General features: G+C 39.2%; 1 protein-coding gene and 1 long non-coding RNA gene across 2 annotated transcripts in view; both read left to right on the top strand.

Annotated features, from left to right (window-relative positions):
• Positions 1–4,644: 4,644 nt before the first annotated feature.
• LOC311035518 (uncharacterized protein) overlaps positions 4,645–14,036 on the top strand; it is a gene marked incomplete at its 3' end in the record, with an annotated part of 32,224 nt that continues 22,832 nt past the window's right edge. Inside the window, exons 1-2 of the mRNA XM_084043786.1 lie at positions 4,645–4,777; positions 5,373–5,454. Coding sequence (XP_083899912.1) covers positions 5,406–5,454 — 49 coding nt within the window. The 5' untranslated portion in view covers positions 4,645–4,777; positions 5,373–5,405. The remainder of the gene's footprint in view (positions 4,778–5,372; positions 5,455–14,036) is intronic.
• LOC311058470 overlaps positions 9,611–14,036 on the top strand; it is a 4,813-nt gene continuing 387 nt past the window's right edge. Inside the window, exons 1-6 of the long non-coding RNA XR_014602059.1 lie at positions 9,611–9,689; positions 11,822–11,865; positions 12,017–12,147; positions 12,999–13,085; positions 13,180–13,241; positions 13,352–14,036. The exon at positions 13,352–14,036 is cut by the window's right edge and continues 387 nt beyond it. This is a non-coding gene — a long non-coding RNA (uncharacterized lncRNA). The remainder of the gene's footprint in view (positions 9,690–11,821; positions 11,866–12,016; positions 12,148–12,998; positions 13,086–13,179; positions 13,242–13,351) is intronic.

Below are 14,036 nucleotides of genomic sequence, written 5' to 3'. Positions count from 1 at the left end.
CAAAGGGGTCTCTCTGTCTCTCAATTCAAATCAATTCAATGCAAAGGGGCTTTACTGGCATGAGAACACATTATCTTTATATTGCCAAAGCAAAAGTGGAACAAAACTATAAAAAAAAACAAAATAAAACATAGGTACAATTAAATGGGAATAGAGAAATGTGTTAACAGAGCAGTGTTACATAGCAACTTATTGAATCTTACAAAGCCATACAAATTGTATTTGCTGTAAAAAATAAGTTAACATCCACGTAGGAAAGGTTAGCTTAGGAAAAACATTTGAAACAAATGGCATACATGTATCAATGGGTTCGGGTTAGGGTTCACTTTGTATAAACCTTTGGGATGAATAGCAGCAAAGCTTGTGCGTGCGTGCGTGTGTGCGTGCGTGCGTGCATGCGTGTTTTCGCATGATAATATTTTGCCAATATTTTCTAAATATTGGCATCCGCTGGCCTAGCGGTCCAGGCGCATACCACATTATGCTGGTAATCCCATAGATATATATAAGAAAGGCTATCTTGCGACAGTCATTCATAACATTATGTCTATGGTGCATGCACTATTGAAATAACGATAGCGTGCGCAACTTTCATCCGATTTTCAAACGGTTTGGTGGGTTGTAAACACCAAAGATGTAGTTATGATACTGCATACTTATAATTATAATCATGGATTTTATATGAAAATAACATTAAGTATGCAGTATCATAACTGTCTTTGGTGTTTACAACACACCAAACCGTTTGAAAATTGAGCACGCTATGGTTATTTCAATAGTACATGTACCGGACATAATGTTATGAATGAGCGAGCTGACTGTCGCAAGATGGCCGCCATGTGGCAACGTCGTACTCCATTGGCCAGCAGCGCGGGTGAGTCATCTAGTGTTTATATCTATGGGTAATCCAGCTTGACAGCGTGCCGCAGGTTCAACTCCCGATCCCGATGACCTTTGCTATATGTCACCCCCCCATCTCTCTCCCCATTTCCTGTCAGCCTACTATCCTATCAATAAAGGCAGAAAAGGACCCCAACATTTTTTGGCATGGCTAACGGGGGGAGGGGCGGGGGGGGGAGTCAAACCTATATTCTGTTGCCAAAATAATCAAAATTGGATAATCCAATCACATTCCAGGTCAAAAACCACATAGCATGTCTTTCGCCGCCAGCCATTTTGGAAAATGGCAGCCATATTGTTTTTTTTTGGCTGGCTAACAGGCTTTTGTGAAAAAGTAGGTCCAGAATAAACTTTGTGGAAAATTTGGCGCTTGTATCCGCACTAATATGGCCAGCATTCACATTGGCCACTTCATTCAACAGTAATGGTACTTATGTGCCTCATGGGGGCGCTGTGGTACGGTGATGTACCACAGCGGTGGTACGGTGATGCGTTACAGGGAACGGTACGCTAAGGTACAATCCTCCCCTGATCAACACCTTGGTAAAAAGAGTAGAAGCCAGGGACAGAAAAGGCCTTTTAAAGTCTATACCGTGATGTTTTGCTTGCTAGCTGTAGGCCTACTATTTGCCATGATGACTTTTAATATTGCGACTATTAATGTCAGAGGAATACAGCAAGCAAGCCCTAGACGGGAGAAATGACATGTGTTGAAAAATATTAGAGCAGATATTATTTTCACACAAGAGCTGCGGCTTAACTCACTGGACGATGTTAAAAGTGTAAGAGAGTCCTGACCTCCCATGGGAGGTCTGATAATTCAAAGAAAACGAGAATTAATACCAGGCCGACTTCTTGTTTTAGACTGTATTGTACGGAAGTTGAAGGTGCGTCTCATCAATGTATATACAACCCCGCAACGCTGCGATAAGATACTTTTTTTTTAAATTTAGAGAAGTATTGTGTGGAGGTCACGGTACAATTCTGTCCGGTGATTTTAATTCAATAACAGATATTAAGGACAGGATACCAACAACTCCCTTTAATTTGGACAGAGCAAATAAAGCTCTGAAGGAAACATGTGAGTGCTTTGACATGAAAGATACTTTTAGGGTATTATACCCAATCTACCATTTGATTTTTTTCAAATCAGCCTCATGGTGGCGCTATAACAGACCGATTTGTGTTTTTACCTATAACTGCACCGATCTGTGTAAACCTTTGTATGCACACTCCCTAGAGGTCACTATAGTCATGTGATCACGACAGATGTGTTTGATTTTTTATATTCCATACTGATTAGCTAAAATTGACATCTAAAGTTTGCATTATTGGCTTTTGAACAAAATTCTGCAAATCATGAATGCACCGTCCGATTGCACGCACATTCACACTAAATTGAGGAACAAATGCCACCCTTTTAACATTGGCTTGTTATAGCGCCACCAGCAGGTCTAATTTAGCGTCAAATGTTTTTAACAAAATGCCTCAAATCATGAATGCAGTCAGTGTCCGATTGTCGTGCAAGGCCTAAGAAGAAATGGCACCCTTTTCACGTTGGCCTATTATAGCGCCACCAGGAGGCCACAATAGCCTACCTGACCTGGCGGAGACCTGTGCTCCGAGGAGCCCTTTTTCTAGTTCTGGTTGTGTATTTGTGTCACTGTTTTTAAAATATGGAAGACCCGGTCCAAAATGACAATAGACCATAACACAGTTATAAATACAATCACTGTTTTTAGGCAAGTGAAAACAGAATTAAAAAGGATGGGGTCTGTGAAATATACGGTATGTTTCGTTGGACTTTATCGGGTGACCAGTGTGATACCACGTAAAGCCTTACGAAATATATAGTGATGTGATTTCCATGTAATGTTTTGAAGGGTCGATGAAATGTATGTTTTTGATATTGCCATGCAATGTTTATGAAATATAGGATTGTTATTACCTTGTCATGCACTTAAATAATATGTATTGCCAAGCCTTGACTTACGACTTATGTATTTAAAAATGTATTTAATGTGGAAATTCAATAAAATACTTAAAAAACGTACGCTACGTTCACACTATCACAACATCTGCCATGTGGCCCCGGGGTGCGCACCCGGGACCATAGGGCCAATGGTCAAATTGACGTATTGAGGGTGTAAGTGGTTAAAAGTCTGAAAATATACATGATCACAAATCACAAAATATATTAATACAAAATATAATGTGTAAACAAACAAACAAAACCAACAAAACATTCATTTACACAACGCTGATGATGCTGTTAAACAATTCTATGAAGCTATCTATGAAATGTGAACAGTTTACTCTGCAACACAACTTGATACAGTGTGTAGTGGGGAACCCGGCTTCATCTCTCTCAGCAAAGGGGTCCTTGGTCTGAAAAAACAAACAAAAAAGGCATTGAAGACCCCTGCTATAGAGTATACATGGTTGAGAGTTATTAAGACAGCAACAAAAAAAGGAAGTACTGTTAAGCAGTGGTTCTGAACCTTTTCAGGCCGTGACCCCCCACAGTAATATTTTAAATCATACATATATATTTGAACTGAGGATCCCCCACCCTGACAAGCACTTGGAATGTAGGAGCTGAGGCATTACATTTTCGGTTCCACAGAAAATAGCAGATCAGATGCTATTTTTTTTTCTTATATTTTTGTTTGTCCCATGTTCGTCCCAGTTTCAATAATATGTTGTTGGTTACTTTTGATGCAGTATTGCCTTTTTTTCATTCATTTTTCATTCTTAATGTTTTTGTTTTAGGTATTAAAAAGGTCTTACAAGTCCTTAAATGGTCACTTTGACCACAGGTTGAGAACCACTGCTGTAAAGGGCCTCGGTAGGGGGAAATATGGTGCAACGATTCATTGAATGCTATGGGGTGAAGAAAGGGGAGCGTGTCATATGAAGAAATTCACAGGTGTTACCAATGCTACTAATGAAGGCTCTGTTCCATTCTGGTCAAACAGAGTCAGGGTGCTGATATTGTGCATGTTGGCCCACTGGAAACACTTCTTACGGGTGTGTAACTCTGAGAGTGTACAAATGGAAAACCAAATGGACCCGTAACGGTCCATTTGGTTCAATTTGTACAGCTCTCAGAGTTATGGGGGTCACTGTGCTACACTAAATGGAACAGAGCCTGCATTAGTATCATTGGTAACACCTGTGAATGTCTTCATAATATGGCTGCTGTGAATAGAGCCTATTGTGCAAGCAGCTGTCTGTGCGGGGGTGTCAGTTTTCACACCGCCGCTAATGGCTGTGTATGGACACTGCAGTGGGTGGAGCAGTGGTGGGATGAGTACTCAAATGTTTTACTTAAGTAAAAGTATCAATACTGCAATGTAGAAGTAGTCCGTTACAAGCAAAAGTCCGGAATTCTAAATTTACTTGAGTAAAAGCACAAAAGTATTGGTATCAAAATGTACATAAAGTACCAAAAGCAAAAGTACTAAAATGTTTGAAAATAGCCGATCTACAAGCTCACAACGCGTCGTGATGTGACGCGTTGTGAGCTTGTAGATCAGCTATTTTCAAATAGCCTACTTATCAAATTAAGTGGTTTATGTAAGTTTTATAATGTAATAATATCTGCAATGTAACTAGTAACTAAAGTGTTACATCATTATATAATAATAATCATTTTAGTTTAGTACAATATTTGCCTCTGACCATTTTACTTAAGTACAGTACTTGAGTAAATGTACTTAATGATTACACCACTGGGGTGGACGAGGTGCAGGCAGGACAATGAGGGCATAACGCTCAGACGCTTACGGAGAGAGTTGGTGGTGATCAAGCTGTCGGTCCGCCTGTTATAGAATTGAGAAACCTTCATCTCTTGGAGTGTTTGTTTAAGAGGAGAGTTTAACCCTTTAAGACCGGGAACGCATCTGTGTCATTTTAAAGATATCTTTGGCTATATAAAAATAGCAGATCTACAAGCTCATAGCGCGGCACAGAGTGCCGCGCTATGAGCTTGTAGATCTGCTATTTCTTTTTTGAATTGTGAAAATGTGTGCAAATCTTTAGGTGGAATATATATATATACATACTATTTTTAAAGCAAAAGTTTTTAACTCAAATCTTTTTACAAATTCACTCAAAAATAAAAAATAAACATTTTACAAATGTCTTGTAAATCCTAACAGTTTTTTTTCCGAAAGTTTTTTTTCATATTTTTTTTATACTTATGTTGCTCATTATTATTATCAATGCTTTTCAAACTTTTTGTGTCAAGGACCCCCAAAATAATATGTATTTTTCCACGGACCCCCTCCAATCTAAAAATATTTTGTTCCAGGGACACGGTTTTTCTAACAAAAATTGCAGATCTACAAGCTCATAGCGCGGCACTCGCAGATCTGCTATTTTTGTAGATCTTTCGTAGATCTGCTATTTTTGAATAGCCCAAAGATACCTTAAAATGACACACATGCGTTTCCTTCCCGGCCTTACAGGGTTAAAAGTCAAACAGCGGAGTTGTAGCAGCGATGATGCAGAGAGCCATGCTGGTCCCGGTCATCAAGTTACACAGACTTGGTACGTGTTTGTTTTCATTCTTTGATTTGATTCATTAGATTGTGTTTTATTGTGTTTCACGTTCAAGCTGCTCTTTATGAGGACTGTCCTCTATATGCTCCCATTTCTCCTCTGGTGGAAGATGCATGGGGGTTTAAAGGGGTATTTCGCTCAAAAACTGTCTGGGTGCAAACAAAAAGTAGACGTCAGCACTGCAAAAATTGGATTTTAAGAAAGTAAAAAAATCCTCGATCCTAGCATATTAGTCTTATATTTTGTCCAAAAAGAAAAATGTGCTTGTCAAAGAACATTTTTGCTTGTCAAACATGTTTCAAACAAGATTTTATTTTCTCATTTTAGGGAAATGTAACTTGCATTTTCTTAATAGGGAATTTAATCCATTTTTGAGCAATACTTAACCAGTAACAAGCTACAACAGTGGTTTGCATCATATCCCAGCGGAGGCACAAGATTATTTTTCCTTATTTTAAGAGTAAGACCAGTTGGAACAGATTCTCAATTTAAGAATTGTTTTATTTAATTCAACTGTCAATCTAATGCGACTTCATCACATAGAAATAACATGTTTCAGATCAAACAAACATGTTTCAGATCAAACCAACCATTTAACAAAGTGCACATTGGCTTTGGTAAAAGTGCAAGCTACACTTTAAAATCTGGGAACTATAAAACATTTCATTATCACATCTTAACAAAACTCGGCAACGCTGTGCATGCATGTTACTTTCAGATGAGATAAAAATAAAAAGTGATATAAAACAAAAAATAGAAGTTTGGGTGTTAGGGTTCAACTGGTCACATGCACACTACAGTTTCATTCCCACCCCTACATTAATTTAATTCAACAATCTGACATCACAGATAAAGACCATGTTTCAGATCGCTCAAACCATTTAACAAACAGTGCACATTGGTAAAAGTGCACGCTACACTTTACAATCTGGGAACTATAAAACCAGTCTTAAACTCTGCAGTAACGCTGTGTAGTTTTATGCATAATGTTATAGGTACTTATTGGACAAAAGAAAAAAGAATATAAAACAAAAAAATGTAAGTGATATCAAGCACGCTCTGTAGGCTTCAACTTGACACACTACAGCCCCCCCCCCCCCCCCCCACCCCCACCCACAGTACAGTACACACCAAAAAAAGAAATTAACATACAGGCAGGACAGTGTCATAAAAAAATAATAGTAAAATAAACAATAATAATAAAGAAACCACAACAGTGAGGAGGATTTGTAAGTAAACTAATGTCTTTTCAGTAATCTTTACTTAACATTATAAGTGCATGAGGATGACTTTTAGTGTTTTATTAAACTTATGTCTTTTCAGTAATCCTTACTAAACATTATAAGTGAGGAGGATTTGTATTAAACTAATGTTTTTTCAGTAATCCTTACTTAACATTATAAGTGAGGATAATTTTGGTGTTTGTATTTATCTATTTATATGCATAATATAACATATACGTATATGTATATGTACATGTGACACTGATAAAGCTCAAAGATCAGCAAAAAGACTGCAAAGGTCAACCCTGGTTATGTCGAATGGTGGGTTACATCAATAGTCTACAACTTTTCAATAAGAAGTTATAGATTTTTGAAATAGTTCAAAGTTAAGCTTTTCTCACAATTTTCAAAAATATTTTTTTTAAATTAAAAAACACGTTTTCAGACTCAACAGAGGACGCTGAATCGAATGGGCTAGGTCTCGATTTTGTATGACCCTTAGAAAGTGGTTTAAACAAGCGTTAAAGTTTAGTAAACTTGAAGCTTTTTTCACAAACATATTATTATTTTATTTTGACCCCTCCACCCTCTTATTTATATGATATTGAGTCGAATGGTAGGTTACATCAATAGTCTAGAATTGTTTAATAAGAAGTTATAGATTTTTGAAATAGTTCAAAGTTTAGCTTTTCTCACATTTTTTAAAAATATTTTATTTTTAAATTAAAAAACACCTTTTCAGACTCAAAAAAAGACGCTGAATTGAATGGAATAGGTCTCGATTTTCTAGGACCTTGGGAAATACAAACGGTCACCAAAAAGATTGGACGTTGACTTTTGTATAAAAAACTGATTTTGTTGAGCACAAAATCTGTAACTAATCGCTCCAGATATTTTTTTTTAATCCGAAACTTCTCTCAATCCATATTGAGAGTAAGCCGGATTTTTTGGCACCGGCCCTGATTTTTTCTGACACTGATAAAGCTCAAAGGTCAGCGAAAAGACTGCAAAGGTCAACCCTCGTTAAATTTTTAGAAATTGTATTTTTCTTCGAGACTCTGGCTTTAGACTAATGTGATGGCGCTGATTCCAAATATGCAAGTTTCTTTTTTCTCGGACAACAGGAAGTGCCTCAAAAGGCCACTTCTTGGTTGGTTTTAGGGTGTTCCAAGCCTGTGATTTCTCCGAAATATTTTTTTTCCAAATCTACACGTAAAATAATGCTAAAATTTGAAATAATCAAACCCTAATATCAAATCATGATTTAATTATCCCTTAATTGGCTATGGTTACGGCTTCGCTATCTCGCTCAATATCTCGAATACGATAAGGACTTAGGGTCCACTTTTTGGATATGTTGTAGAGCTGGCTGAGACGCACACTTGGATGTATTGTTTGTCCCGTTACGACACATTTCTATTTCTGACTTTGTCCTTTGATATGGTCTTAAGATATAAGACTCTATGTGCCTTCTGAATGTGTAGGAGGTCAACTTAGGAGTGTCATACCGGGACAAACAAGACATCCACACGTGCGCCTTGGCGAGCTGTACAACATATCCGAAAGGTGGATTCTAAAAATGCATCGATTTCGAGATATATCGCTTTATTGCGCGTAATAACTTGACATTTGACCCTAGCCAATTAAGGAGAATGGTAAGGCCGTGTCCGAGGAGAGTTATATGGGCGCGTTCGGGGCGACGCGCTGACCCAGAAACAGGTGTCCAATTTTGTTTTTACTCCTTTCAAACAGGTTTTCACTATTATCTCGGCCCCTAGGGGGCGCTGAAACAAACGGACAACGTATTATTGATCAGCTCTTCACCCCGGACGCGTCCATATAACTTTCCTCACACACAAACATGTGGTTCTGAAAATTTGGGTTATTGGGCTTCTTGAATAATTTGGCCACTAGGGGGCGCTGACACAATCGGACAACAGATTATTTATCAGCTCTTCAGCCCGGACGCGCCCATATAACTTTCCTCACACAGGGACATACGGTATGTATTTTTAATATTTTTTTTGAAAATTAAAAAAATAAAGTACAATAAAAAATTTAAATAAAATAAATGAAAAAAGTAATCGGAAAAACACGGCCCCCTCACGCATTAAGAGGGCAGGATGAGTCACCAGAACCAAGGACGGGTGTTTTTGATTAATCTAACATGGTTAAAATGGAGTTTGAAGTTACAATGGGTTTGTATAGGAAAGGGGCGTGTCTGATAAAATGAATATCAAATATCTAAATAATGAATCAAGCAACTTAAAAACTGTCTGGGTGGTTCACAAAGGCCTGAGTAGATGATAAAATGACAGAAAGTTTTTTTGAAAGTGAAATATCCCTTTTAAGTGTATTTATTTTTGGACATCACTTTACACAAGTGTATTCTAACATCACGTTTTGTGTGTGTGCTTTTGGTCCTGCTAAGTAAGGCTGTATTGTCTGAATTTTCATTATAATCAATGGGGAAAGCCTCGCTCCTGTTCAGTCCAATCAGATGTAGGGTCTGTCTACTGCATCCTCCTAACTCTATGACTGTATCCTGTATACAATTCAAAGGGCTTTGAATGGTATACGGGGCGTATACCATGCACCGTTTCCGTATCCGCCCAAACCTAAAACCGCACTCAGGGTTGCCAGATCTGCTCATTATAATTTCCCTGCAAGATTTTATTTGAAAATAGCCGATCTACAAGCTCACAACGCGTCGCATCGCAACGCGTTGTGAGCTTGTAGATCTGCTATTTTCAAATAGCTGATGTATGTGTTAAAGTGCTCATGTTGCCCATAGTCGCTTCTTTTGGGCTGGTTTTGGGCTGGTTTTCCTAGACCTGGTTGCTTGTTTCTCTCACAGAATCTGGCAACACTGACCGCACTACACATGCGCAGTTGATCACTGGAGAAGCGCGCGTAAGAAACAGGAAGAGAAGAACGGTCTTGTTGTTTTTCTGCAGCTCTAGTCTGCTCCGTTCATTCATTCAGAGTTGTTATGCTAAGGTAAGTTAACGTTCACTGTATATACTATATATTTAGCAAACATTGTCTTTTGTCATATTCCTCATACTTTTGTTGCTTAAGTTTATGTCATCGATTTATTTAGCGAAGTTAGCGAGGGACTCTCGTCCTTCTTTGTTTACCCCAGAGACACGGCCCGCTGGACTCCGCCATGTTGAAACTAGTGTTCGGTACAAACGTATTTACACACAATTACAATATTATTGTATCCAAGTGATGTTTAAAGCAGGGGTCTTCAACAGGGGGTCCTCAGAGTTACTACCCAGGGGCCGCCAAATCTGTGTGTGTGTTATATATTTATTTTTTACATTAACCACTTGAACCCTAGCATCCCTTTTCTGAGGGTAACCAAAAATAGCAGATCTAGAAAAATAGCCGATCTACAAGCTCACAGTGAGCTTGTAGATCGGCTATTTTTGGCAAAAAGGTTTGGTCTAGAGGGGGTAAAAAGAGCAGACCAAGTTGAAAAAAAAGTTTAATCTGAAATACAATTTTATACAATATAGAGGGGGTCCCTGCTCCATCTCTCTCTCAGCTAGGGGTCTTTGGAAAACGTTGAAGACCTCTGGTTTAAAGCATCTATTTACTACTTTACTTTAGCCATATTTTATGTTTGTCATACAACTGTGTTGTTTAAAAAATGTTTAAAAAATGTTCATCTACAAGCTGACAACATGCTTTGTGATCTTGTAGATGTTCAGAAAATCGCTTTTATAAGAATATTATTTATAATAAATGTATTCAATTAAATGTTGCACCCCTGTGGGTTAGAAAAGCTAAACTGGCCTAGGGCAGTGGTTACCAAACTGGGGGTCCCAAGAAGATTATCTTAATGTTTTTCTCACTCAACAGTAAACAAACCAACATACAGTGTAAGTGCATACACTATACAGGGTATCTGCACATTTATAAAGAGACAACTTAAGAACGTATAAGACCTTTTTAATCCCTCTAAAACAGGGGCTTTCAACCAGTGGTCTGGGGACCACCAGTGGTCCTTGAGGGGGTTCCAGGGGGTCCCCAGGCAAATGAATAGTTAGCAACCAAATTGACCCTTATATGTCTGTAACTCTGAGTGTACAAATGGAACCAAATGGACCCGTTAGGGTCCATTTGGTTCCATTTGTACACTCTCAGAGTTAAATGAACACTGATGATGGTGATACAGTGTAGATTGGGACCCCCTAAAAAATCTAAATGGTTGAGTCCCTGGCATATATTTTCAAATGGGGGTCCCAGGGCTAATATTTGTCAATTTGGGGGTCCTTGATGCGAAAAAGGTTGAAAACCACTGCTCTAAAATATAAATGGACACACAACAAACAATACTACAAAACATGGTCAAACATTGGCCACATTGTCAAATATTACCTAAGAAATAGGCGCACATTGTGAAAATAGAAGATCTACAAGCTCACATCACAACGCCTCGCGATTGTGAGCTTGTAGATCTGCTATTTTCACAAGCCCGCGGACCCCCATTTGAAAAGATATGCCAGCTAGGGAGTCCCATAAGAGAAGATTTTTACGTCTCTAGCAGTGATTCTTTTAATTTCAAGGACCCCCAGTTTGACATGCATTAGGCTACGGACCCCTATTTAATGGCATTTCTATCTCCGGGACCCCAATTTATATTGTAAAATCTATGTTAATTTAACCATAAGCCATAAGGGTCAATTTGGTTCCTAACTATCCATCATTTAGCTCGGTACCCCCTGGATCTCCCTCGAGGACCCCTGGGGGTCCCGAATTATCATTGTACCAACAATTAATGCGGTAGGGTTAGACAGTGGCACGTTGTGAGGGTGTAGGCTGGCCATTATTGAGAATGTTGTCCAAAATAGGGACACCAGGTTGAAAACAGACTATTATTATTAGTAGTAGTAGTAATTTGTATTATAGATTGTGGCTTATGTTGTTTGTATATTTGGCTGTTTGTCTTGACTGCAAGGCCCTTTGCTACTGTCTTGTCTAGCCTCATTTATGCCAGTGGTTGCCAGTGGTTATTTGTTTAATTCCTTTTTTTACTATTACTTAGTTATTTCTAATTGGCGTCTAGACATTACCAAACATTGTTTCTAATGTATATTATCCTTTTATCCCTTACCTCATAGAGCACTACAATGTTGCAGGACAGATATGCAGCCAGTGGAGCTAAGTGAGTAAGCTACTACTCATGTTAACACACCACTGATACCTGGCAGACAAATGACAAACATCTGACACACTTCAGTTTCTGCTATTAGAAACGTAATGCCAGGTTACACTTTTAAATTGTAATTGTTTATTTTTGTTATGTTTTCTGGCAGTCTGGCAGAGTCAACTGAGAGCCTAAGACCAGACCCAACAAGAAGGATGTTTCCCAGGTCTTGGACCTTGAATAACAACCCAGATGGGCCTTCATTGACTCATTGACCCCTGCTTCAGAGAACTGGAACATGTAAGCAAATGTATTCCTTTGAAGTAGGCCTGCATGTGCTTCCTTCAGTCAGTTGAATATTAAGAACACTAAGTATATTTTATTGTAGGACTAGTGCTCATGATGCACACCAGCAAATAGTTATTGATGGGGATGGGGTGGCGACTGTTGACGAATACAAGTATTTGGGTACAACGATTGATTCCAAGCTGACATGGAATTCCTACACTAATGCCATCTATAAGAAAGGTCAGCAGAGGCTGCATTTTATGCACAGACTGAGACAGTATAATGTGCAAAAAAGTGTAATGGTGCTCTTCCATCGATCCTTCGTGGAGAGTGCACTGACTTTCTGTTTTGTTTCCTGGTATGGCTCACTATCATTGGTTAATAAGAACAAACTCCATAAAATCATCAATGTATCCAGCAAGATAGCTGGGGTACGACATGAGAGTATAGCAGCAATGTATGAGACCCGGGTGCTTAGGAAGGGGAGAGCTATTGCTTGGGATAGAACGCACCCGTTATACAGTCAATACCACCTTTTACCATCAGGACGACGGTACACAGTGCCAATGTTGCAGGCTAGGGCTTCAAGATCATTTGTCCCTATAGGACTCCTGAACAAACAGGCCCCATCTCAGTTCTGTGCATACAATGTAATGTGATGCCTCTTGAATCATGACTGGTGGCCTTTTCCAGTTTGTATGTATTTTGTATTTATGTTATGTGTTTGTGATTTTTTTGTATCCTGATGGCACAAAAATGTTGTCTCTCTGTGATCTCTCTCTAGTTATGGATGAACACCGGTAGATCCTCGTTGGAGGAATGTGAACTGACCTGCTCTCTCTCTTTATCTGTCTGTGTCATAGGATGAACTCTGACGAATCCTCGATTGACGGAACTCCTACTTTGTACCCAAAGTGATCCGCTGTGGGACCTTAAGCAGCTGGACAAAGGTACAGTAATTACTGTTTCTGACGGAGTATCTCATGAAAGTATACGCTTGTTTAAATAACTGGCTGCTGTAAATTAATGTTTTTAACTTTGCAGCCCGCCTGACATGTCTCCACCACATGAAGTTAGGACATACATGCTCTGCTCACATCCTTGAGGTAAGAAATGTGCATATATGGCAATTTTCATATTTGACTATAAGATTCAGAATGCAACGCATACATTTTTTGTGATATTTTTTTGTTTTTTCTGTTTGTGTTTGTGTCAGTCTGCAGAAGACCCCAACACCTTTCTTCAGGCAAGACCACTCCACTCAGCCCTGCCGTCTGTGAAACCATCTGCACATGCCATTGGAGCCATGCCTGTATTGACCTTCCCAAAAGATGACACCTTTTTTATCCAGGGGGAGGCAGTATTGTGACCAGGATTACTACATGTTTTTGTGAGGGTACCTACCCTAGGAGACACGGGGAGAACATGCAAACTCCACACAGAAAGGCCCCTTCGCCAACCCCACCTAGGGGGTGGGCACTGATGACTCGGAGGAGAGGACACGCCCACAGCATCAACTGCGGGAATCGAACCCAGGACCTTCTAGCTGTGAGGCGACAGCACTACCAACTGCGCCACCGTGCTCCCCCCAAAAGAGGACACCTATGCCAGCATGATGTATCTCATGGCGAGTGATTACACCGTTCACCTCACATACCCCAAGTGGAACATGACTCATAGAAAAAGACCAAACGCCACCAGTTCAGTTCCTTGATGTTGCTGTAATACGGTTAGTTGATTACTCAGGTTAGTCACCAACAGAGCTTGGTACTGCTTTATTACCGCCAAGACGTCTTGGTAACAATTATTCTTCAACTGATGGACCCTGTGAAGTAAGGATCAGTTATGCCTCTCCCTCAAAGCACTTTATATATACATTGTATTGTCACGCTGGATGGTTT

Source organism: Gymnoscopelus microlampas (genome assembly GCF_963454915.1).
Source record: "Gymnoscopelus microlampas genome assembly, chromosome: 2".
Taxonomy (NCBI): Eukaryota; Metazoa; Chordata; class Actinopteri; order Myctophiformes; family Myctophidae; genus Gymnoscopelus; species Gymnoscopelus microlampas.
The sequence above is the reverse complement of the archived record's forward strand: the minus strand, read 5'-3'. Positions and strand labels throughout refer to the sequence as shown.